The 26,317-nt window shown below is 31.4% G+C and overlaps 1 protein-coding gene across 1 annotated transcript; it reads right to left on the reverse strand.

Annotated features, from left to right (window-relative positions):
- Positions 1–6,078: 6,078 nt before the first annotated feature.
- On the reverse strand, positions 6,079–6,976 carry LOC120078009. Its single transcript, XM_039032181.1, has 4 exons — positions 6,617–6,976; positions 6,379–6,523; positions 6,235–6,295; positions 6,079–6,130 (listed from the first exon to the last, which is right to left on the reverse strand). Exons 1-4 carry the CDS (start codon positions 6,974–6,976, stop codon positions 6,079–6,081), a joined length of 618 nt encoding a protein of 205 aa, XP_038888109.1.
- Positions 6,977–26,317: the final 19,341 nt, after the last annotated feature.

Below are 26,317 nucleotides of genomic sequence, written 5' to 3' on the forward strand. Positions count from 1 at the left end.
AACCACATTTTGTTTCGAAAGAAAATAATAGCAAAATGGAAAACTAACCATTTTTTTAAGGGAAATTGCATTGTATGGCAAATACATCTTAAAAAATCAAAGTCATCACTTCAACTTTTTTTGTAATGGCAGGTGTGACAATCACATAGAAATCAGATAACAATCACATAGAAATCAGATAGCAATCACATAACAATCATATAGAAATCAGATAGCAATCAAATTGTAAGACGAAAGTTTTTTTGACATGTTTACAAAAAAGCAAAGCCTAGGGACAAATGCCCCGTTTTCAATTTTTTTTCATTAAAATTGCAATTGCCTCTTTTTTTTTTGTTTTTTTTTTAAATGGTGAAATAGACAAAAATATTTTGAGTAAAAAAAAATGTAGTGTATTTGAAAAAAAATCGTTTAACATTGGATATATATATATATATATATGTGTGTGTGTAACAACCCAGATTTGTAATACTCTAACCTTAATTTAGAAAGCAGGAAAACAAATAAAATATATAATTAAGAATGAACAATATATAAACTTAATAGAAAAACCGGGTGGAAATTTAGAATTGGAAAAAAATAAGAAATTTATTAATTATCCAAAAATAATGAATAAGGGGCAGAATCAGGGAGATTAATTAGAAGTTGGACGCTAGCTAATTCAGGAGACAAAGGGAAGTAGAATCCACAAGCAGTGAAGGCAACCCACGCGTGAAAACTAGTGAGATTAGAGAGGAAATTGGAGAGAGTGGGAGTAGAGAGAGCGAGATTGGAGAGAAAATTGGAGAGAGCGAGAACGGGAGTGGGAGCGGGAGTGAGAGCGAGAGCGAGAGCGAAAGTCACAAGAGCCAAACTAGCGAGAAAGCTGGAGAGAGCGAGATTCTGAGAACAGAAAGACGAGATTTGGACAGAAGCGTGGATTTGCGTTGAATTTGGCCACGATCTTATAGATTATACATGGAGAACCCTAAAATGGAATACAAACAAAGGTTGATGACGTAATAGTAAACGTTAGCCAAAATAGGTGTCTAGAAATTCTTAAACCTAAGTAATTTTAAAGAAGTCATTTGTAGGATGAGTTATCACACAGAGAAGAGTTGGAAATGGCTATAAATAGGAGGCTTTGGGCTGGAAGTTAAACTCATTCTCAAACAAAACTTAGTAGTAAAAAATCGTGTGAAAAGAGTGAAGTAATTCTGTTAGTTTAAAGGAGGAACGCGAGGGAAGTGCTGCCCAAATTTGCTCTACTGATTAAACCATAAGGAATAATAAGGAATAACTAGGGTCGCAGTCAAGGTAAGTAGTTTATCTCACCCTCTTTTAAGTGTTTCATGGTAGTGTACCTTTAATATGTTGCATAATTATGTTATTGTTATGTGCATTACATGTTTAAAATACGTTTATCGACAAGGGACCTCATGCATATGTTTGTTCATAAGATTAAATTTTAATTGGATAAAGGTTATGCTTCTAGGGCTAGCAGGGCATGTATGGTTGCACCCCTCTAGACCCAATTCTATGTCAAGTTTATGCTAGGGACTAACAGGGTATGTATGGTTGCACCCTCTGTCCAATCTTATGTTTATGTTAATGGTTGATGTTGGATGCGACTCTGGCCTACTGACTGCATGACTGCTAATCATCATATGAGTTAGTTTCCGCCTAAGTCCTCATCTTCCTATCAGGGCGGAGAAATTTACATTAGAAGCATAACCGACCACCACATGTTATTATATGTTTTCGGTCCCAATCATATGTTTTCAGGACATGTTGCTTGTGATTGTGCATTTGGTTACTACCCTATGTGAGAACTATTATTGGGTATATTATATACTCATCCTATTTTTAGTAAGGACACAGCGTAGGTGGCAGAACTGGACGTCGTTCAAATAGCCAACCATCAAACTCACTATTATAGGCATATACATTTTTGTATTATTACGCTAATGTTTTATGGATCTGGTGTTTTGTAAAATAAACTTTTTATATAGTTTTCTACCTAATTAATAAAATCTTAGATATGTTCTTTTGAGATTTTTACCAAAACTCATCTAAAATCAAACGAATAAAGCTAAATAACAATCAAATAACAATAATCTTTAAAAAAAAAAAATCAAACAACAATTAATAAAATAGATCTAGTAGAGATTGAATTTAAAAAACTTGAATACTAGATAAAAAAAAATAATTAAAAACAATAAATGGTTTTTAACATAACACTAACAAGTTTTTTAGGATAAAAATCAAATATATAAAGCTAAATAAATATTGAATAATAATAAATAAAAAAAATTGGTAGAGATTAAATTAATAAAAGTGAAATATTAGATACAAAAAACATAATTTAGAACAATAAAAAGATATTAAAAACTCACCTAACATCTCGTAAATATGAATGTTAATATAAGATAACCAAATAAGAAAGTCAAATTTAAGATTTGTTTAGGAATAAAAATCAAACAAATACAGTTAAATAGGAATATAATACAAGAAATAACAATTAAGATTTGTTTATGGAGTAATTTGCTAATGGTTAGTTTTTGGTGTATTTGGTTGGCGAGAACAATAGAACGTTTTAAGATAAGGCTAAAATTACTAGCCACCTTCCAAAGGATATTTTATATTTTGTCGCAAGATCAAAACTCTTTTGTAATTATGATACTTCTTGTATATCTTTTAATTGGGGTGTTTTCTAGCTTTATCTTTTTTATATTAGTCCTCTAACTCCATCGCATTTTTCTATATCAATGAAGCTTTTGGATCTGACATGATGAAGACGTTAAAGATATATAAACCTAGTTGAGATGCTGGTGCTCCTATTGCGATCCGAGCTTCTAGTACTTTGTTAAAAAACAAATACAAGAAATAACATATAATTTCTAAACCAAAAAAAGAAAAAGTAAAATACACTAGAAACATGATTAACTTCTACTCAGGAAAACAAAATTTTGTTTCCCAAAATTAAGTTCTCATTTAGTAACTATTTGGGCTTTTGTTTTTTGTTTTTGAAAATTAAGGTTATAGACACTACTTTCACTTTCAATTTTTTTTCTATGATATTTACTTCTTACCAATGGTTTTAAAAACCAAGTCAAATTTTAAAAATTAAAAAAGGAGTAGCTTTTAGCATTTTGTTTTTGGTAATGGAATTTGGCTAAAAATTCAACTATGAGATGTAAATTAGTGTAAGAAATAAAGAGAATGGAAAAATTAATAGAAATAGAAGAGACAAACCCAAATGAAAATGCGAATGGAAAACAATGAAAAACAAGGACAAAAAGGAAATGGGAGAAAAATCTAAAACATAGAGAAAAAGAAAAAAAAAAAAAAAAAACACAAAACCCTAAATTGAAGACCAAAACCTTCCATCTTCCATGTATTCCAATTTTCCTCATCTTCTTCGACGCCAATTTCCATGGAGCTCATGAAGGATACCGTTACTATCTCAAAGGTTAAGATAAAAGATAGGTAATGATGGACAATAATTAGGTGTAGTCCAGACTTAACTTAATCTCATGCTCTCCTTTCCTTACACACTAAAAATAAAACTTTAAAAAAAAGTTCAATTTTATTTTTTTTTTAAATTTGTCACATAACACATTATTTTTAGATGCAACCTGCACAAAAGATGGTTGCGGCTAAGATTTTTTCACAAAAGATTTTATCTTGACGATAAAAATATCTATTAAAGATCTATCAGATTAGTTGATGGATTATGTTTTATGTTGACAGACAATTTAGATTATATTTCTGAAAACTGTTTTCAAATTATGCGATTCAAAAATGCAAATTTTGAAAAGAATAATTTTATGCTTTCAATGTATCTAGATCTTAAATTTTAAATTTTAAAATGCATAACTATATTAAATAAAGATAAAACATTTAGAAACATGTTATGATATTCTAAACTCAATTCATTATTCTAATATATAGTAAATATATACTAATAGGTTATAAAAATGTATTATAAATGATCTTATTGTTGGATTTATATATTCTAAAACTCGCAGTTTGTAAACTTTAAATATATTCTATCTTCAATAAAGTTATTATTGAGGTTTATTCAATAAAGTTCTTATTGAACATGTAAATTGCATTTATATATTTCTAAATCCAATAAACTAATGAACCCATGGCTATAACATGAATACTCAAACTTTATGTAGAGACATAAAAGTGGATCAAGTTTAAGGATATAGCCAAAATGGTCTATAAGTATAAGGATTGGGTTGGGTACTTTATCCTAGGGACACTATGGATGCAACTTGTTTTATATTTGAACGATGTGATCTTGAAATCATTCATGTAGAGACATGTGAATGGGGGCATCCTATGCAAAAGATATTTACATAAGACTGGACTACAAAATAGTCACTCTTTTTTATAATGTCGTTTATTGCTAAAATTGACTATTTCAAGTCGATGACCTAAGGCAATTCAATCTCAATCTTGAGCTAACTATGAACTCCTGTTTATTCAGGATTATCCTTTAATCTACAAAGGTAAGAGTGGCTCATCATCGCCACTTAATAAGCATCCCATTTTAGAGGTAAGATCAAGTAGATAGCTGGAGACGTAGTCTTGCAGGATGAAATTCACTCATCATCACAGCTCAATAATCCTCTCTACCTCTGTATGAATCATTAGAGAATCAGTGGGACTTAAGGAATAAGAGGTAATCTTAGGGGTAAAACACCCTCTTGACCCAACCGTTATTACGAACAACCTGTGAAGGGTTAACTTACTAATTATAGTTATATCGAGTTGACACAATATATCTACAGTGAAGGGAGTGCAACTACTGAGCTTTAGTGGAGTGAGCCAGTAATTACAAATGAGGGTTAATTCGGTGTAAAGAGTTTATCCAATTAATCTCAGATTGGAGCCCATGATCTGTAGGTCCATTAGGTCCCTTACTAGCTCACAAAGGATTAGCCTTAGAATAGCGTGATAAGTTGATTTGAAATGTTCAAATTTGAATTAAGGAAATTAATAATTATATGTGATATAATTACACGTTTAATTTTGGAATTAAACATAATTGGAGAATTAATTAATATATAAATATGATTTAAATATTAATTTATGAATAGGGATTCATGGTAATGGAATTAGTGACAAATTATTTTAATATTTGATATTAAATTAATAGAATTAATTAAATTATTTAATTAATTATTTGTTATTAATTTTATTAGAAAAGTTGATTATTGAATTAATTTTATAGTATACGTTGTAGTCTCTACTTCATAGACCAAACCATGTCCAACAGAGTTCTATTTCTCCTGTCTGATTCACCATTTTTACCAGGTGCTGAGAGTTGGGATACAATTTCATGTTCTATCAAATAGTTTTGGAATGTCAGATCCATAAACTCTCCACCTCGATCAAATCGAAATTTCTTAATAGTTTTATTTAATGCATTTTCAACTTCAGCCTTGAATTCCTTGAACTTTTCAAAAGATTCAGACTTATGTTACAATAAATATGCATACCTTGAATAATCATCAGTTAAAGTGATGAAATATTCAAAACCTCCCTTTGCTTTAACATTAATCGGACCACATAGGTCTGAATGTACCAACTCTAGAGGTTCGTTGGCCCTGTGACCTTTTCCAGTAAAGGGTCTTTTAGTCATTATTCCTTCAAGGCATGACTCAAACATAGGTAAAGAATTCTTTTCTAACTAGCTTAGAAGTTTATTCTTCACCAATCTTTCAAGATTGATTTGTCCTAATCTTAGGTGCCAAAGTTGGACATTTTCTTTAGGAGAAATTTTAAGTTTTTTATGTTGAGTTATTGCAGTTTTAAACATTTCAGCATTATGGGAGGGCTTTAGATGCTAACAGTTTTAGCACAAAAATGTTGTTTTCCAGTTTTGCAAAACAAATATCAACACCATTTTTTGGAAATAAATACATTATTTACATGAAAATTGATACAATACGATTGTTCTAATAAACATTTTACAGAAATTAGGTTCCTTTTTAAACCAGAAACTACATACACATTTTCTACTAAAATGAATTTATTCTGTAAAGTCAACTAGAGATCTCCCACTGCCACAACCGGGACAACATGTCAAGTTCCAACCCGCATCGTCATCATCAAGTTGCTACCAAGAACTAATTTCCTGAAATGAAGAACAAACGTAGTTAGTGGTGCTAGAATCTATAATCCAGGAAGAATCATCATTCTCCATTAAACAAGTTTCCAAAATAAGTAAATCAAATTTACCTTGCTTGGCCTTCTTCTTTTCCACCAAGTATTGGGTATAATTCCTCTTCCAATGTCCCTCCTGGTTACAATGGAAATAGATTCTCTTTGCAAAATTAACTTTCTTTTGGGTAGCAACTGGTAGGTTAGCTTTGCCATTTTCACCTTTCTTTTTCTTCCACTTTTTGGTTCCAGAGGAAGAAAGTATAGAGTTTGTCCCAGAGGTCGAACCTCTGTGAAACTTCTTAGACGATGAAGCAACATTTGCTTCATCCTTCTGTCCCTTTAATTTCATCAAGGACTGGAAGGTCTATAGTTCATTGAGTAAGGTGGTCAGGTTGTAGTCAATTCTGTTCAAAACAACATTGCTACAGAGGTGTAGGAAACTTTCAGCATTGCATACGACATTGGAGATGTGTTTGAGAATGACATGCCTAAGCTGTGCGGACGGTAGTTCGAACATTCTCCTTAGGGACTCCATGATCTCACTGATGTGAGCATGGGGCTCATGTTTCTTGGCCAAGACTTCGGAAAGACTCGCCAAGATATACACTCGAGCCTTTTCATTTGTCCGTGTCCAAAGCTCGTATGCTTCTTGAACATTTTGAGTAGCATTTGGAGCTGGAATGGGAGGGCAGTCCTCCATAAGGACAAAATGAAGGTCATCGATTATAAGTATTGTGTTGATCATGTTTTTCCATGAAGTGTAGTTTTCGCCCTTTAATTTATCAGTGATGAGTAGATTTAAGGTCGCAGAATTCATTGTGAAATAAATTTGCCGAAACCATAAAAACTAATGAGAGAGATTGAGGGATAAATTGTCACACGTCTCACTCCTACTTACTATAAACACTCTCTCCATTCACCTTGATATTGATTTATATAAATGCCACCCATAGGGGGACACCCATAGTGTCTCGAGCCTAAGTATAGACCTCACGGTGTGAACTTTAAGGAGAAACATAAAGAGAATGAAATGAAATATCATATACACATTTGCCCCCCACTGAGCATTTTACCTAGGTTAATTAACTTAGCAAAATTCGACCACTAATTTTATCTATGTGATTGTTTAATTTGCCCAAAAACAACACTTCCTTTGGATAGTTAAACAATTTTGATTAAGATATGTTAAACTCTTTAACAAACTTTAATCAAACTTGCATGCATATAACAAATCTATCTAATTCACCTTTCCAGGTAAGTTCCCAGGTAGGAGTGTTACGTTTCCGTCAACATAAATACCCAGCCTAGACAGAACTCACCTTTGACAAAAGGTCCCTTATAGATACATTTGTTACATAGTTAATGTTTTATTAAGAATCAATTTAATCCTATTAAACCAATTAAAATATTTAACTTATATTTCTAATCTTATTAGAAAAGTGATCTTAGGTCTATCTGAATCATGTCTTAGAACAATTTTAAAAGATGATTTTAACCTAAGGTTTGTATGCAACTCTGTATTATTGATTTTAATTTCTAATTTCATTTTGTTTAATAATTATAAGCAAAAGAAATAAATTAGAACCATTCATTGCATGTAAAGAAAACTTAGGTAATTTTATAACAATTATAAATTATCGTAAAGTAGTGATATGCTACATGCAATTTCATTTCATTACTAACATACATAGCAATTATATACTATAGTAATGAAATTATTAATAACATACTTTAAACATACATTCATACTATATATTATAACTCTTATAAAATAAATGATGTATGTATATGTTATTAATGCATGCATGCATATATTATAACATTTATTCTATATGATGCATGAGCATGCTATTAACATTAAAACATGCATCTCAAAATATATTATAACAACTATAATATAAATGATGCATATAATTAAATGCATAACCTATGGTGGAATTTTATACTACATGACATACAATATGACATACAGTGATAAAATAATCATACATCACATGCATAATTTAAAAGCAATTAACGGACCGAGATTGGACACCTAAAAGGAAATTTAAATCTAATTATTATAAATAAAAATCCATCCGATTCGAAACAAGTGAATCGGGTCTTGAACCGCTCGATCCGAACTGCTTAGCAATGATCGCCCACATCCATCACATAGCAGCAAACATCCAATCACCAAGCCATGATGTATAGTGCTATCGCATAGCAACGATCATCCAATGCCATCATATAGCACAAAGCTATCGCATAGCGATGATCGCATAGTGCTATTGCATAGCCACGATCACATAGGGCTATCCCATAGCCACGATTGCATAGCGCTATTACATAGCCACGATCGCATAGTGCTATCACATAGTGAAGGATCCCACAGTGAAGGGCCCTTGAGCGGAAGCGGGAACGTCCCAAATCTCATGTTTATAGAAATGAACAAATAGATTATGCAATTATAAAAATTAACTACAACATACTCAACAATAAAAAGTTTAGGGTTTCATGAAACTTTACCTTTGAGGACCTTCTTCAAGAAAATAAAGAAATCTCTCGATCTACAAATCATGAACAAACCCAAAAAAGGCCAATTGGGACACTACCAATTGTAGACCTTGGTATTCTCAGGTAGAGAACCTAGGAGTGGTGGGCTTTGGCTAATTTGGATTGAGCGAAGCGAGAATGAAAGTTTTTGATAAAGAGAGAGGAGAGAAATTCAAAGAACCTTTCTCTGTAAAACAACGTTCTACTTCTTTTCTCTTTTCTCTCATAGGTAAAAGATTATCAAAATCCAAAAATCACCTACTTACATAGGTGGAGAGAAAGGGGGGATTTATTAAATTATATGTTATATCAAATATAACATATAACCTATAGTTTTAATATTGTATCATATACAATATAACCTATAGTTTCTTTTCTCTACATATTGTATTTAATATAAATCACATTTATATTAAATTTAACGATTATGAATCCAATTCATATAATCAATATTTGAATCATATTCAAATATTTTCTTCCTCTCTTGAATAATATAATGTATCAAATACATTATAATAATTATATCACATATAACTTAACTATACCATATAATCAATTCCCTCAATTAATTTGAACAATTCAAATTAATTCAAATACTGATTCTCATTTAGTCCTATTGAGCTACCAAGGGAACCTCATGGACTTATAGCTTGAAGCTCCAATGATACGTGAATAATTAATTAAACTCTTTAATTTAATTTATTCACCATCTGTTAACTAAAGGGCATTCCACTAAAGACCACTCGCTACACTCTTTAATTTTATTTATTCACCATGCGTTAACTGACGGGCACTCCACTAAAGACCATCAGCTGCATTCTTCGCACTACAAATATATTTTTATGTCCATTGGATATAACCAATCAATAGTACCACGACCCTTCACAAATTGCTCGTAAGTATAGCTAGGTTAAAATTATCGTTTTGTTCTTGTAGTTATATCTAACTCCTTAAGTATCATTGATCCCTCTAATGAACAATAAATCATAGTCCAACTATGGTCAAACTCTTCTTAGGCCAGAAGAGGGTGTAGCATCACATTGTTCAAGTCCCCAAATCATCCCTTAAGGGAGAAATTTATCTACTTACACCGACCTCGGGGAAGAAGTGAATTCCTTCTTATATAGCTATGTTCACAACTCTCCAATAAAAAAAATCCCTAAAATGGTAGGCTTATTGAGTCGGAGATCTGTCCACTCTCACCCATACAAATCAAAGGACTGCTTTCATAGGCATGAGTTCATAACTCACCCAGGATTCATGTCTTGTTACCTATGGTCATTCTGGTGAAATGTAAGTCTCTATTATAAATGACGTTATATAATGAGACTAAACATTCCGTGGTCCAGTCTTATACAAAACTCCTTATCCATCTACTGTAGACCATTTATGTTATCACTTGATCCACCCGTATATCTCTACATACATATTTAATCTACAAAATAAGCTTTGGATGTTAGTTTATTGGTTTGTGGTTAATGCAACTAATTTTGAAATAAAAAATCAAATACTTTGTTATATAAATAAAATGTTTGTACATTATAATTACAAATTATAGATCCCTACGAGATTTAGGCATCAACCCCAACATATAGCACCTCACACAATGTGTCATCGCATAACAAGCATTGCCTAACAACGAACGAATGAACTTTCTTGTTCTTGCAAAGTGGATTTCGTTTTCTTCAAAAAACACACCGGAAACAACATGAGCGACTCAAAACTTAAAACATAGACTCGATTGCAATTAAACGCCCCAAAACAAGGACCCTTACAAACCAATTTGTAAAAAAGAAAGTGATAAATTTATACAATCCAATCTTGAAAACATCCAATAATAAAAAAACCATACATTCCATAGAACATTCATCACATGAATCACATAATGAAAAATCTCACCAGAACACTGTAAAATTAAACTGTAATTTTGGAAAAAAATTAGGCCACAAACCTGGCTCTGATACTAATTGAAGGAACCATTGAAGTTTCTTGAGCAGAAGCATGGGATAAGACAAAATACCCAAAATTTACAAAACATAAATTTTATAGCAAAAACAAACAGATTATACATTTAAAAAATAATTGCAACATGATTTAAAACAAAAAAAGTAGAAAAGGGGTTTAAGAAACTATATCCTTGAAGAACTTTTCGTCACGAAATTCCTTCTTCGAATCTTGTCATGAACAATCTCGAACCCTCTAACCGTCAGTGAGGACACCATCACGAATGTTTCTTCTGTATTCTCTGGATGAGAATCCAGGAGTTTTGTGAGCTCTAGCTATTTTGGAAGAGATGGTTTTTTAGAGTATTGAGAGGAAGAGAGGATATTCAACAATTCACATACATCTTTTCTGTGTCTCTCTCTCTTATGAAAAACTACACCAGGAAAAGGAAGAATCACATCTTTTTACTTCCTCGCTACCACGTTTTAAAGAGAAAAGAAGGGAAGGGAGTTACAACTCCCTCCCAAAAAGATTTTTAAACCAATCAACAGCTGCACTCTTCGCACTACAGATATATTTATGTGTCCATTGGATATAACCAATTAATAGTACGACGACTCTTCATAAATTACTTGTAAGTACAATTGGGCCAAAAATATCAATTTTCCTCTAGTTACATCTAACTCCTTAAGTACCGCTGATCCCTCTAATGAACAATAAATCATAGTCCAACTATGACCAAACCCCTCTTGGGCCAGGAGAAGGTGTGGCGCTACATTGTTCAAGCCCCAGAATTAGCCCTTAAGGGAGTAATGTATCTACTTGCCTCGACATTGGGGAAGGAGTAAATTCTTTCTTATGTAGTTGTGTTCCGAGCTTCCCAAACAGACGAATCCCCAGAATGGTAGGCTTGTTGAGTCGACGATCTGGCCACTCTCACCCATACAAATCAAAGGACCGCCTTCATAGGCAGGAGTTCAAAACTCACTCAGGATTTAGGTCATGTTACGCGTTATATAATGAGACCTAAATATTTCGTGGTCTAGTATTATACAAACTCATTTGTATAGAATATTCCCGCTCACATATCTCCATATGAATGACGAGGATTAGATCATTTGTAGCACTTTACAACAATTGTAACATCTACAAAGCGGGCCATAGTTGTAGTGTCACCAGGATAAGGTATCCAACCTTATCCATCAACTATAGACCATTTAGGTTATCACTTAAACATGATCCACCTGTATGTCACTACATACATGTTTAAGCTACAAAGATAACCTTGGATGTTAATTTATTGTTTTGTGGTTAATGCAACTAATTTTGAACTAAAACATCAAATATTTTATTACATAAATTAAATGTTTGTACATTACAATTAAAAACTATAAGACCCTACGAGATTTAGGACATCAACCCCAACAATCTCTCACTTTCCCTAAAGCTATTGGGGTGTATAATGTAAAAGTCAAAAGTCATACTAAGTACAAAGTACACAAACAATAAAACTAGGGTATAAACTGCCTAGTACATATCTCCTACTTGATATGCCCTAGTCTAAATGTGGCCTTTCCTATAGACCCATGGTAACCCTCAAACATCTTAGCCGTGAGGGCCTTTGTAAATGGATCAGCAACGTCGTGCTCCGAAGCTATCTGCGTGATGATCATGTCTCCTCGATGCACAATTTCTCGAATGAGATGATACTTCCACTCCATATGCTTCCCGCGTTTGTGACTCCAAGGCTCTCGGGAATTAGCCATGGCACCACTATTATCACAATAAAGTGTGATAGGCTTCAACATGTTTGAAACAACTTCCAGATCAGTTAGAAACTTACTGAGCCAAACAGCTTCTTTAGCAACTTCACAAGCCGCTACATACTTAGCCTCCATGGTAGAGTTAGCAATGCACTATTGCTTGGGTGTATCCTGTAAGTATGAGATCCTTAGAACCATACACAAGCATGTAGTCTCTCGTTCTTTGTAGATACTTGAGGATAATCTTAATGACGGTGTGATGATATCCTGGATTAGACTGATATCTACTGACTATTCTCACCACATAGTTGGTATCAGGTTTAGTACATAACATCGCATATATCAGGTTGCCAATTGTCGATGAATAGGGGATCCATCTCATTTTCTCAACCTCTTAAGTTGTCTTAGGACACTTTTTGTTCAACTCCATGCCTAGCAAACATCGCTTGGAGTTCTGCATCGAATACTTGATAGATCCCAAATTATGAATTTGATAAGTTAATTACAATATAATTAATGAAGCTGCTAGATTAATTACAATACAGTTAAAAAAAAAAGTTATTAAAGATATTTCAAGATAGCTTCGGAGGGGGGGAATATAATTGATTCAACAGAAAATGAATTCACGTGCGTCCCATGCATTTTGCTATATTGGTTTGCTATATTTCCAAATGAAAGTGTAATTTATGGTATAGGACCTAATTTCCCTTTATTTTCCCACATGCAATAATTTATTTGAAAAAGATTTGTGCTTTGGGCCAACTCCATTTAAGCCTTAGCTAGAAGAGGTTGACCTCACCTTGGCGTGCATTAATTTCGGAGGGGAATATAATTGATTTAACATTTCATTTGGAAAATTAGCAAAAAGAATTAAGAAACAACTACTAATTAACAAATGTCCTAACTACCCCAATCTTACTAATGAGATAAAGATAGTTACAAATATAACAATTAGACCAAGTATTAACAAATATAACACAATACAAAAGATATAACAAAATTAAATTTTAGCTCTTGGAATGTATAGTGATAGACTATATTATCGACCGGAGTCTATTATTGATTGAATCTATCACTTATCAATTTTGCCATATTTGCAATTCTAAAAAATATTGCTATATACTTAATTTTTAGTCCTAAAAATGATACTCATTGCAATTATCCTAACCCTCATTCTGAAAGTTTCTTAAATACACCTCAATTAAAACAACCTAAAATAATCAATACATGACAATTTGATTCGAAAATCTGAAAAACCCACTGCAATGTCGTTTATCTTCCCCAAACCAAGAGTCCTTATTCTTTTCGATCACTTTCATTTTTGAATGAATAACCCTTGAATGCTCTATCTACGCCTTCGATAAACCCCAAAATTGAACATCCTTCCATTCTCCAGCTACCTGATGATAAACTCCAAAGGGCTTCCACCTAAACCATAATGAAATCGATCGATTTCTAGAACCTTGATAAGATAAAATGAAGAATCAGGCAGTGAGAGTATCCAAACCTTCAGTAAACAAACTCATGATACACATGCATTAGGGATTCTAAGTCAACTTGAAGCTCCTAAAATTAAAATAGCCGAGAAATGTTTAAACCAAATTATAATAAACGTAATGATAATATAAATGGGTAATTGCAATTGGTAGTATTTTTAAGAATAATAACCAACATTTAAAAAAAAATTACAAATATAGTCAAGTCTATCATCGTTGATAGACTCTTACTAGTGATATAGTCTATCACTGATAGACTATTTAAATTTGGTCATATTTGTAATTTTTTTTATATATTATGATGTTATATCTGCTAATACTTTTAATTTAATGTCTATATTTGTAACTGTCCCTAAAATAAATTAGAAATAGTATGAAAGGGTTAGCAAAAACTAGGAGTGGTCATTCAAACCGTAAAAACCGAACCATTTCTAAAACCGAACCGAATCGACAAAAACTCAGTGAAACCGAAAAATATGGTTCGATCCGGTTTGAAGAAATTTTGAAACCGAATTAATTCGGTTCAGTTCGGTTTCACTTTCGAAAACCGAATTTGAAACCGAATTGAATCGTTTTTAACTAATATATATATTTATTTATTTGTATATTTTAAAAAAAGAGTAAAACCAAACCGTTTTTAATTTAAAGAACAAAATCGAATTTAAAACCGAACTGAATCGAACCGTTTTTAATTAAAAAAGAATATAACGTGGATTTTTTAAAAATGCCAAAACCGAATTTGAAACCGAACCATGTGGTTCAGTTGGTTCGGTTTGAACCAATAAATCGGTTCAATTCGGTTTCATATTTTGAAAAATTCGGTTCAATTTGATTTGACCACCAAACCAAACCGTTTCCACCCCTAGCAAAAACACATATCTAAATAATAAAATATATATAAAAAAATAGCATGTAAATGAAAAACTAACTTTTAAAAAAAGAAGATAAGTATAAAAGGTCAGATTTAAAAATAAATTGAAAAAGTAAGATAATATGATATTTGAAAATTTAAATCCAAATTTGAAGATAGTTTAGATCCAATTTGGAGAATTTTCAAATTTTAGAACCAAAGACTTATGCTAAATATCTCGTGGAAAGAGGAAGTGAATTGATGTTAAAATTTTGAATGAAAATAAGTTGTTAAGTGCATTCTAGATCACACAAAAGGAAAGATGAAATGAATTCATGCTGAAAATCTAGAGATTTCAAAATTATGAAATCGATCCCGACAATTTTAAATTTGATGAATTAATTACGTATGATTATAAAAACTGTTCAAGACATTTTAAGATTAACACAAAAGAAATTCCCGTGTCATTCATGTATTTTGCTTTAATTCTGAAATTTTCATATTTTTTTTTATATATTTACTCATAAAATTATAATTTGTACTACAGGATCCAATTAAGGAAATAGGAAGATCAGTCAAACAACTCTACTCTAATATATTGTTACAACTCTTAAGTTAGAACTTTGAAGCATATATAGAAAAAATTTAACCTATTTCGATCATTTTTTTTTTATCAAAGGATTTTAATTTTCAAAGAAACCAAACCCTTATAGTGGGAAATATTGAAAAACCCTTTGAAAATAAATATGGGTTATTAAAATCAATTCAAATATATATATTGGAGGTGTTGAAGAAAACTTTGAAATATCATATCTACTCTTTATCATTTGAGAAGTTAAGATATATATTTATCAAATCACGTAAAAAATATATATTTTTTTAATTTATTTTTTTTAAAAAATATGCATTTTCTATCCAAAGTTATTAAACACGTTTTAAAAAATATACACTAATAAAATATATTAAAATTTTTTAAAAAAACATATTGATTTTTATCAAATGTATTTGAATATAGTATCCACTTAATATCGAGATTATTAAAGACCTTGAAAAAGATATAAATTTATCAACAAACACTCAAAACCTTAATATATATATATATTCTATTAAAGGTACTTGAAAACATTCTTTAAAAAATTCCACATTTTTCTATGGATAAAAAAGAGAAGAAATAAAACTTATTAGCGGCTGTTTGTTTTCTGAGAAGGTAAATAACTGAAATCTTTAGATGTTCAAATTATAGATGTTCAAAATTATAAACGTCTAATATCTTAAATAACCATATTTGGTTTATAGGAATATTTCATTAAATTTCTCTTTGGAAATGTCTTAAATTTATACAATGTTCCAAAAATATCCTTACAACTATTTATTAAGTTATAGTTAATTATAATTTGAACTTATATAATATATTTATTTTTATCCATTTGAATTTCTTTTCAAATTAATACAATTTATAATATTTTTATATGTTATTATTTTTCTCAACAAAGTAATAGTTAATAATTTAATAATTTTTATAAGATAAATATTATTAGAAAAATCTGAGTTTGAGTATCTTGCTATAAAGTTAATAATTAATAACAACTATGATATAAACCAAAAAGGGGTGATATATATGGTCGACATTATTTATTTAATTCTATAATGCACATAAAGATGAGTGAACATATACATAAAGACAAAAAGGAATGACAAAAAAAAAAAAAGGCATACTCTCATTTTTAAAATGTCATCTGTAAGGGTCCGTTTGTTTCTTGAGAATTAGATAACTGAATTCTTAAATGCCCGAAATTATAGATACGTGGAATTATAGATTTTCGGCATCTTTAGATTACCATGTTTGTTTTGTACGAATATTTTTGCATATATTTGGGAATATTTTGATAACGGTGTTTGTTTCGTATGATTTCTACTCGAGAATGTCTTAAATTTACATAATGTACCAAAAATACCCTTACGACTATTTATTAATTTATAATTAATTTGAACTTATATAAAATATTTGCTTTTATCAAATTGATTTTCTTTTTAAATTAATACAATTTATATTATTTTTATATGTTATTTTTCTCAACAAAATAATATATCATAATTTAAGATTTTTTTTATAAAACAAATATTAATTCAAATTTAAATTTGAATATCTTGTTTAAAAACATTAAAAGAATTAATTATGAATGATAGTATTTTATTTTAATTATATAATGTATGAAAATAATATATAATATATATATATATATATGGCCATTTTAAATAGAGAAAAATAAACAAAATATTTACAAAATATAGCAAAATTTTAAAACTATCAATGAATAGACGCTATAGATATTGATATGACTTATGGGATTCTAGGATACCGTCAATGCACTATTACTGGCGGTCGAGATACACAGATCAAGCTTTTCACAAAGAATAATATGACTAACTCTTTTTGAAAAGATAGAGAACTCTTTTTAAGAGCAACAGAAACTATCGAGCAACCCTAACTTCTATAGCAATCAAGAGCTAAACATAAAAAAAAAAAAAAAGCCTAAAATAAAGAAGTAAAGGAAACCACCATTAAGGAAAGTATCTTGCAAAATCGGTGTTACCGTAGACATTCCTCTTTCTGAAACCAACAATATAGAGACACATCTTAGAACATCTGAGAAGCTTAAAAAAAATATTGCTAACCACACAAAATCTCACAAACTCTCCCCAGTTGCAAGAATGACTAAACAAAATTGAAAATTGCATGTGTGTCATCAACTTTGATGCATGGGCAAATATAGCAAAAAAAAAAAAAAAAAGACCTAGCCTAAATAAAGGTTAACAAAACTCCAAAATATTTTCCTCCAAATAAGCATCATTTTTTAGGTAAAATAATTCCTAAAAATCGTTGATTTATGTCCATCAATCCACCGTCAATTTCTCTCCTTTATCCTTTCAATTCATTGTCAACTTGAAAATAAAGATTGATTGATGCTGGATAACCTTTTGATATCCTTGAAATATTAATATTGTCCTTGGTAATAGCTTGATAGCCTTTTTCATGTACTCAAAATTTTAATATGTTTGTTGATTCATGCATGATAGTTTTTGTTTTACACAAAATCTTAATATATTTGTTAATTGATGTCTGATAATATGTTGATATACTTGAAATTATAACATGCTTGCTAATTGATGTATGATTGCCTAATGATATATTTGAATTTTAGTTGCTTGTTGATAGATTGCATTTAGTATGTTGATGCACTAAAAAAAACTAATGTATTTGCTATGTACTCATATATTAACGTGCTTTTTGGATTGGTGTTTGGTAGCTTAGTTGATTGATGAACTTGAGATTTAGTGCATGTTTGGGAGTGATTTCAAAATCATGAAAATCACTTTTTTCATTTTTTAAATTACTTTAAAACACGTTTTTAATAACACAATATTAATTTAATATTATATTTTACACTTTTAAATACAATTTTTATATCATCGAAATTAGTTTTACAGGATTAAAAACATATTTTATAGTGATTTTAAAGTTGAAAAAAGTGATTTTAATCATTTTAGAATCTCTCCCTAACATGCACATATGGTCTCCTGATTGATATTTGATAGACTATATTGAATGTACTTGAACATTTAATATGGTTATCACACTTGGAATGTTGGTTGATATTAGATATATTATTGATACATTCATGTTTAACTTCATGTATTTACTGATTGATGTCTGAGACAATCGATCTTATATCTATTATACTTCAAAATAAGATATTGATTGAGTGTCGATTGTTATTAGATATGCTTATGATACACTTGAAATATTGAATATTGATGTTAGATGTATATATTGTTGATATGCTTATATTTTACTTCAAGTAGTTACTGATTGATGTCTGATACATTGTATCTTATATTACTGTTAATACATTTAGAGTATCATGCTTATAAAATAGAATGACACATATTTTACATCAAAATTAGCCAATAAATGAATGTTGGTTGTTGTTAGATATATACTGTTGATACATTTTTGTCTTACTTTAAATATTTATCGATTAATGTCTAATACACTAATATCTTAAATCATATTTACTATTGATATACTTGTAATATCCTACTCATAAAATGAAACACACACATTAATTTACTTCAAAATAAATACTTATTGAATTTGTCTTAGTTCAAATGTTTATTGATTGATGTCTGGTACACTAATTTCTTAATCTGATTCACTATTGATACACTTGTGTGAGAATGCAAACAATCAGCAGAAATAAATTGAAAGCAGTAAAGAACACCAAGATATATAGTGGTTTAACCAGTTTGGTCTACATGAATTAATTTATTAATGAGTAATAAAGGAATTTACAAATTACAGATAATCAACGAATTTACCAATCTACAATTTTAATATCCACTGATACCGAGAGAGATCCGCACACAACGTCACCTCTGAAAACGGAGAACAACTCGTTACAAACCAGCCTAAAACAGTGTGCTACCTGCCTCTGACCGGCGAACCACCAAACCTAGATCTACAACAAACCTGCGCTGAACCGGAACTGTCCGACCACTCGCTCGGAACCGGACCGCCCAGATCGATCTGATCTTCTGCCCGTCACCCACGCAACTGCCGCAGACGCTCGCCCACGTCAGTCCTACGTCCGACCGCTTCCCTTCTTCGCGCAGTGGCAGACGTTTTGCTTTAGGCGGCTCGTGGATTTCCTCATCGGCGGCTCGTGGTCTTTAAATGCTCCCAGGCGGCTCGTGGACCTTGAACGGCTGCAGCTTTCTTCTACAAAAAACCCTATGGCGGCTGAATTTTTCTTCAACTAATAAGACAAAACGAAAATGCCCTAATTTGGAGAAGATAGGGATAATTACAAGTTTGTCACTGCTCAATAATTACAATAATACCATTGGGCCTTTAAATTTTTCAAAAAACCCAATAAAACCCACTTAAAAATCTTGTTATTTTCTACAACTTGGAATATCATACTTATAAAATGAAACACACATGTTTTACTCAAATGAGTTATTGACTAAATGTTGATTGATGTTAGATATACTACTTATTTACTTGGAAAGTTGAGTATTATTAGATATATTGATGATATAGTAAATTTAAAGTGAAACAAACATACTTTACTTCAACATAAGTTACTGAGCGCATGTTGATTGTTGTTAGATATAATACTGAATTTGAGAAAATGAACCATAAAAAATGAAGATTTACTAATCACCAAGCATGTTTTATGTAAACATATTATTATTATGTTCTTCTTTGGTTTCAATTACACATATAAATCTTATTATTGTTTCTTCTTCCTTTTAAAACCCATCACTATGAAGAACAGATGATGTTCGAAAAAGAGAGTAAAATTACAAGGAATCAAGAGAAAAAGGACTCGTTGAATAAAAAAACATGGTAAGTTAAGAGAAGAGTAACACGTGATTCAATAAGGATTTAGAAGAGAAAAGATTAAAAATTGTAGGAGAAAAATTACAACCACAATTAAAAAATGGAGAAGAAATCTCAGATTAGAGAAATTAAAAATCATGTTAATAAAAAGAAATAAGGAAGAACACACAAGAGTAATATAAAAAGAAAAAATAAAAAAATAACACCTAAGAGATTATATGAAATAAAAATCATGCATGATTTTTGGGTACATATACAAAGTGTAAAAAGTGAATATATGATTGCAAATATGTAATTATCTTTAACTACGTAACAAAATTTCTCAAAAATTTTAAAACATTAATAAAACAAACAACATAATTGATCAGCATAGACTTACACACAAGATAACAATATCATTGAAACATATCATAACATCATGAAGGACAAATCACAGTTATTGTGAAAGATACACAACAAAAATATCAACAAATTCTTCTTTTTCTTCTTCTTCTTCGTTTTTTTTTTTACTTAGTTACTCCCGTTTTTTTCCAAGCTTAAAAAAAACGACTGGAGGAGATTTGATCAAGAGAGACAACATCAAACATCCACATTGTCATCCTGTGCACTAGAGCTTCCACCATGATCAATACTATCCAAAGCACTATGCAGTAAATTCAACATAACATCCACCTCAGTTTTACGAGCAGAAACATTATGAGCCAAAAACACCAAGATCTTTTGTTCATTCGCTAGCACATGCATCACCTTTTTCCCACATGGTGTGAGAAGAAACTTCCTAATTTGACCATTTTCAGGTATGGGAACATCAGTGTGAACCGGGTCAAGAACATGTTTTCCCTGATACAATTTGTAATTGAATGACAGAGTAGAGGGAAGAGGTCAAGGGACATCAGAGTTCAGAAGAAAATTAGGATTTTTAGCGAGTAGAATCCCACAAATAAGTCTAGGAAAACATAAAAGAACTTTGGTGGTTTGAGACCTAACGTGACATTTAATTTGATTAAGAATAAAGATACCATAGTTGAATTTTGTCCCTATGCCAATCTGATATAGAAGGCTTGCCAATGTAGTAAAGAGACAAAATTTATGGGAAGATGAGCACCAATTCTCAATCCCTATCTTATGGAGTAGCACATACTTCACACTGAGATCAAAGCAAGGTAATTGGCCTTTTTTGTGCCAAGCACGTTTGATACCCCCTGTAAGTTCAAAAATCAGATCAGACATAGACGATCATTTCTCAGTAACATCTTCAGCTACTTGGCGATTCATAAATTTGTTAATGATAGAGGCTGAAAAGATAAAGCAATGACCTTTCATATAAACCTTTATGTAGCTCGGGCTGCTTACATTATTAAACTGATTGGAAAGATTAACATAAAACTCATGAACCAAATTAGGGTAGTAAGGCCCAAGATTCGGCATAGTGTAAACAATATCGACTTTCATAAGTAAGCTCATAATTTCCAGACAGCCTTGAGCTTGTTCAGAAAGGTCTCTTTCAACTACGATTCTATTAACAAAAAATTTCCACATCTTAGCACTGTCCTTAGAGTGGAAAGATATATTATCTAATGGCATGACAAGAAACACTTTTTTTTCAATCTCTTCTGATCTCAATTTTCTGGACATCCTCATTAGGCACATCCTGAAGATCTTTTTCAAATACATTTTCTTCTTCATCAACCCATTGAAAATCAGAAGTAGCATCATTTTGAGCACTTGGCTTCGAGAAACCAACACCCTCACTAACATACTTTTGTTTACCTTTTAGCTTCACTTGACTATTAGGCACATTTTCATCAGAAGAATCATCAATAAAGTTAGAGGTGCTCTTCTTAGCTTATTCCTCCTTAGGAGTATTTTCACTCTCCCCACCTTTATCAAACAAATTACCCTGAGTTTCGTTCTCAGAACTAGCTTTACTCGAGTTACTTTTATCATTTCTATATTCGTAATTCTCATTATTATCATCCATTTCCACAACCTCAAAATTATTAACTACTCTAGATGCAATAATATTTGACAGCACATTTAAAGGTTCAGTCTTAACATTCTCGACATTTTGAATAGATTTTTTAAAATTAGACTCAATACCCAACTCAGATGCACCGCCTTTAGTGAAATTATCTTTTAACACATTCGCAACTTTAGAAATGTTGGAGTTGATGCCCTAAATCTCGTGGGTCCTATAGTTTGTAATTGCAATGTACAAACGATTTATTTATTTAATAAAATCTTAGATATTTTATTTGATATTTAATAGAATTAACCTACAATCTCGTGGGACTATGACTTATTGTTCATTAGAGGGATCAGTGGTACTTAAGGAGGTAGATATAACTACAGGGCAAAACGGTAATTTTGAACCAACTGTATTTACGAGCAATTTGTGAAGGGTCATCACGCTATTGACTGGTTATATCTAATGGACATAGAAATATATCTGTAGTGTGAAGAGTGTAATTGTCAATCTTTAGTAGAGTGATCGTCAGTTAATGGATGTTGGATAATTTAATTAAGAAGTTTAATTAATTATCCAAGCGCCATTGAAGCTTCAATCCACAAGTCTATAAGGTCCCCTTTGTAGCTCAACAGGGATTATTAAGAATTAATTTTGGATTAGTTTTGAATTGTTCATTAATTGAGAGATTGATTATATATGATATAATTAATTTAAATTAATTATATATAATATAATTAATACAATATATTTGATACATTATAATATAAAGTTTATTTTGAAAGGAATTAAATATTTGAATATGATTCAAACACTAATTATATGGATTAGATTCATATAATTAAATTTAATATAAATTTGATTTATATTAAATATCATGATTGACTGAGAGAATTCAAATTATAGGTTATATTGTATTTGATGCAATATAAAAGCTATAGTTTATATGTTATATTTGATATAACATATAGGTTAGTATATATTATATGATAAGTTGGTTATCATATATATATAATACTTTTATTAAATTAAACTTTTTCAATATAATTTAGGAAGGAGTTATATCTCTCTCCCCCTATTTTTTCTCCCCAATCAATCGTGGAAGGGAGTTTTTATTTTTATGTTATTCTTCTTCTTTTTCAAAGTGGTTTTATTTCTACATAGAGGGTCAGTGTGATTTTCCTAGAAGCCTTCTCTGAGAAAAATTTCCTTTCCTCTCAAAATTTCTTACCCCTCCCAAAAGATAGCAAAGCCCAGACACTCCTGCTTATTCTTATCTGTTAAGGAGAATACATAATATTCTCTTGTGGTGGTGGCCATTTGGGTTGCTGTAGGTTTTTAATGATCAAAGTGTTTGTGATCGGATCGAAAATGTTTTTTTTATGAAGATTAATTTGTTCTTCAAGGTAAGCATAAATCTAGACTCTTCTTCTTCCTTTCAAAAGCATACTACAAAAAAAAAAAAAAAGTGATTATGCATAATTTATGTTCTTTGTATTTTAATTATGTGAAATTGAAAATTTAGGAACAATCCCACTTCCGCATTAGACTTCACAATCCTTCAAGAAACCCTAGACTATTTTACTCTACTTTCATCAATTTCTGTCAGTCTATCATTTCAAACATGCATGACATCCCTAGTCAAAGTAAAATTTTCATTTCTAGAGTCAATAGGAGGTGGATCAGAATTTGAAGACTTTTGAGGATCAGATGGAAGTTGAGAGGGTTCAATTTCAACTCTAAGACCTACAAAGTCCTCCATGGTTAGTCTAAAAGAGATCTCCCCCTTCTTCTTCTTACTTTTACCTTTTGTCATGTGACGCAGTCCTTTACGCTTTGCAACAAAAGTAGAAACAACCTTACTCTGACCCAAAGTCTTAGCATTAAGGTTTGAAATGTGATAAGCTTCTTGATAACAGGCAAAAATGCACGTTATTACAGCGCAAAGTCATGAAATAATGCAGGATTGCAATGATAAAAATATATAATATTGCGTACAAAATCATTAAGTTCACAACATTGCGATCGCATGCGTCCACTGCATTAAAACAGTTAACTTATGTATTTTTGTGTAGGAAAATGCATTTGTGCAAGGCGGAAATGCGATCCGGAGAAATTAATGTCCGAACGCATAAGAGATTGCGACCACAAGGCTATACGATCGTTTGAGTTAAAAAATCGGCTTGAGAAGGTGGCCACTCAGAGCCGGCACATCAAGGTCTGTCTCTTATACACATCTAGATGTGTATAAGAGACAGTCATAAGAGAGAAGAAGTTTCTCACCCTGAAGTCTATAAATACTGAATGCCACCTTCAGTGAAGGAATTCGTTCAGTTGAGAGAATTTTCCCTATAGATAGAAGTAGCTTTGTTTATAATTTTCTTTTATTTAGAAGGTGGAAGCGAGTGAGGGAGATTATACGGAGAGATCGTTCCGGTGAACTTGGAAGAGTGTCGGGAAACGTCGAAACTAGACAGAGGGCCGACTCTTACGGAAGCAAGAACATCTTTTGGGCAGAATAGAGATAACACAGTGTAAAAGCCTTGGGAAGCAAGGAATTACTACTAGGCTCTCTACACTTATTTTCATTGTCATTTTGTACTTTGAACATATTTATAGAAATGGGAATTGCATCTTTATATTTGTTCACTTTTTGTACATTACGCATGAATAGCTAAATCTGTCGAATGAGTTGAGAAGCATTTAGCTAGTATAACCTAGAAGAAGCACTTATCTTGTATTATGTATGCATCATTCGTCCATTAGAGATACTTGAGAGAGTAGTCTAAAGATAGAATCTAGGCTTGAAAAAGTCAGATTAGAATCTAGGCTTGGGAGATTCAGGTTAGAAACACATAATTAAGAGATAGAAGCTTAGGAATAAGCTATGTTTGCTATTAACGCATCGCATGCACCCTAGAGATATGATATGATTGTATGCGGTCACCTTGTCCTTGTGTGCATCTTGCATCATCGCATAGGTAAGAAGTAGAGACTTAGGAATAAGCTCTATAGACATTATCGCATTCATCGCATGCGTCCTAAAATTAGGAGTCATCTCATTTGTATTGGAAAATGAGTTGCGGTCGCATGAGTGTAGCATGATCGCATAGCTTAAACGCATTCTCGGGAAATGCTAGTTAAAGACTTTCTCAACCCGTTCCTCTGCATACTCAGTATATCTGTAGCATAATTACTCTTTTCTCAAATTTGTCGCATACTTTTTATACTGTAAACAACAAACTAACCAACTCCTTGATTTATTTGTTATTGCAAAGTGATCTAAATATTACCACTGCATATTGTTTTCCTTAGTCCCTGAATTCGATCCTGGGCTTACCAGGCAACTCAGTAGGATTTATACTTGGATCTTACTGAGAAACTTGCATGCTCAATACATTTTTCACCAACGCAATCCTTACCATTATTTCATCACATAAAATAATGCATCACTTCTCTATGACATTTTTCGAAGTATTCCCATCAACAGATTCACCGATTTTTTTTATATTTGACTTCTCTTTTTAGTGCACCATTTTTTATTTAGAAGTGTAAGTTCGAGTACTCACCATTTTGTTTGGAATCACTAGAGAGAAACCACAATCACAGGGAAGTAGAAAAGAATGTGAACATCCAAAATTAAAAAAAATCCCTTTCCTACCAAAACACAATGATGGGAGTTATTGCAAAAGCACAAATAGTAAATATTTCTTAACTTACACTAACCTGCCCCACGATTGATTGGGGAGATAAAATGGGCCTTAATCAGCCTACTTCCCAACTTGATTAGTTGCTGCAAATCAATTGTACAAAGGCCTAAAATAGTTCGGAAAGCCTCAAACTATTAATTGTCTAGAGCTTTTTTTGAAGATTTCAGCGATTTCATTTTCAGTTTGAATACGTTCCCAGTCAATATGTTTACTTTTAACCAATTTTCGGATGAAATGATGTTAGATGTCAATATGTTTTGTTCTACTGTGTAGGGCTGGATTCTTAGAAATATTTATGGCATTCTAGTTTTCATAGTACAATGTTATTGCATTTTCTGAGAAATCATATTCTTTGAGCATCTGTTTCTCCAAAGAAGTTGAGTGTAGCTGCTTTCCAACAGCAACATATTCAGCTTCAGCAGTGGAGAGATACACGTAGTTTTGCTTCTTGCTGAACCAGGATGCCAAATTGTTTCCCAGAAAGAAA

Source organism: Benincasa hispida, chromosome 5 (genome assembly GCF_009727055.1).
Source record: "Benincasa hispida cultivar B227 chromosome 5, ASM972705v1, whole genome shotgun sequence".
Lineage (NCBI taxonomy): Eukaryota > Viridiplantae > Streptophyta > Magnoliopsida > Cucurbitales > Cucurbitaceae > Benincasa > Benincasa hispida.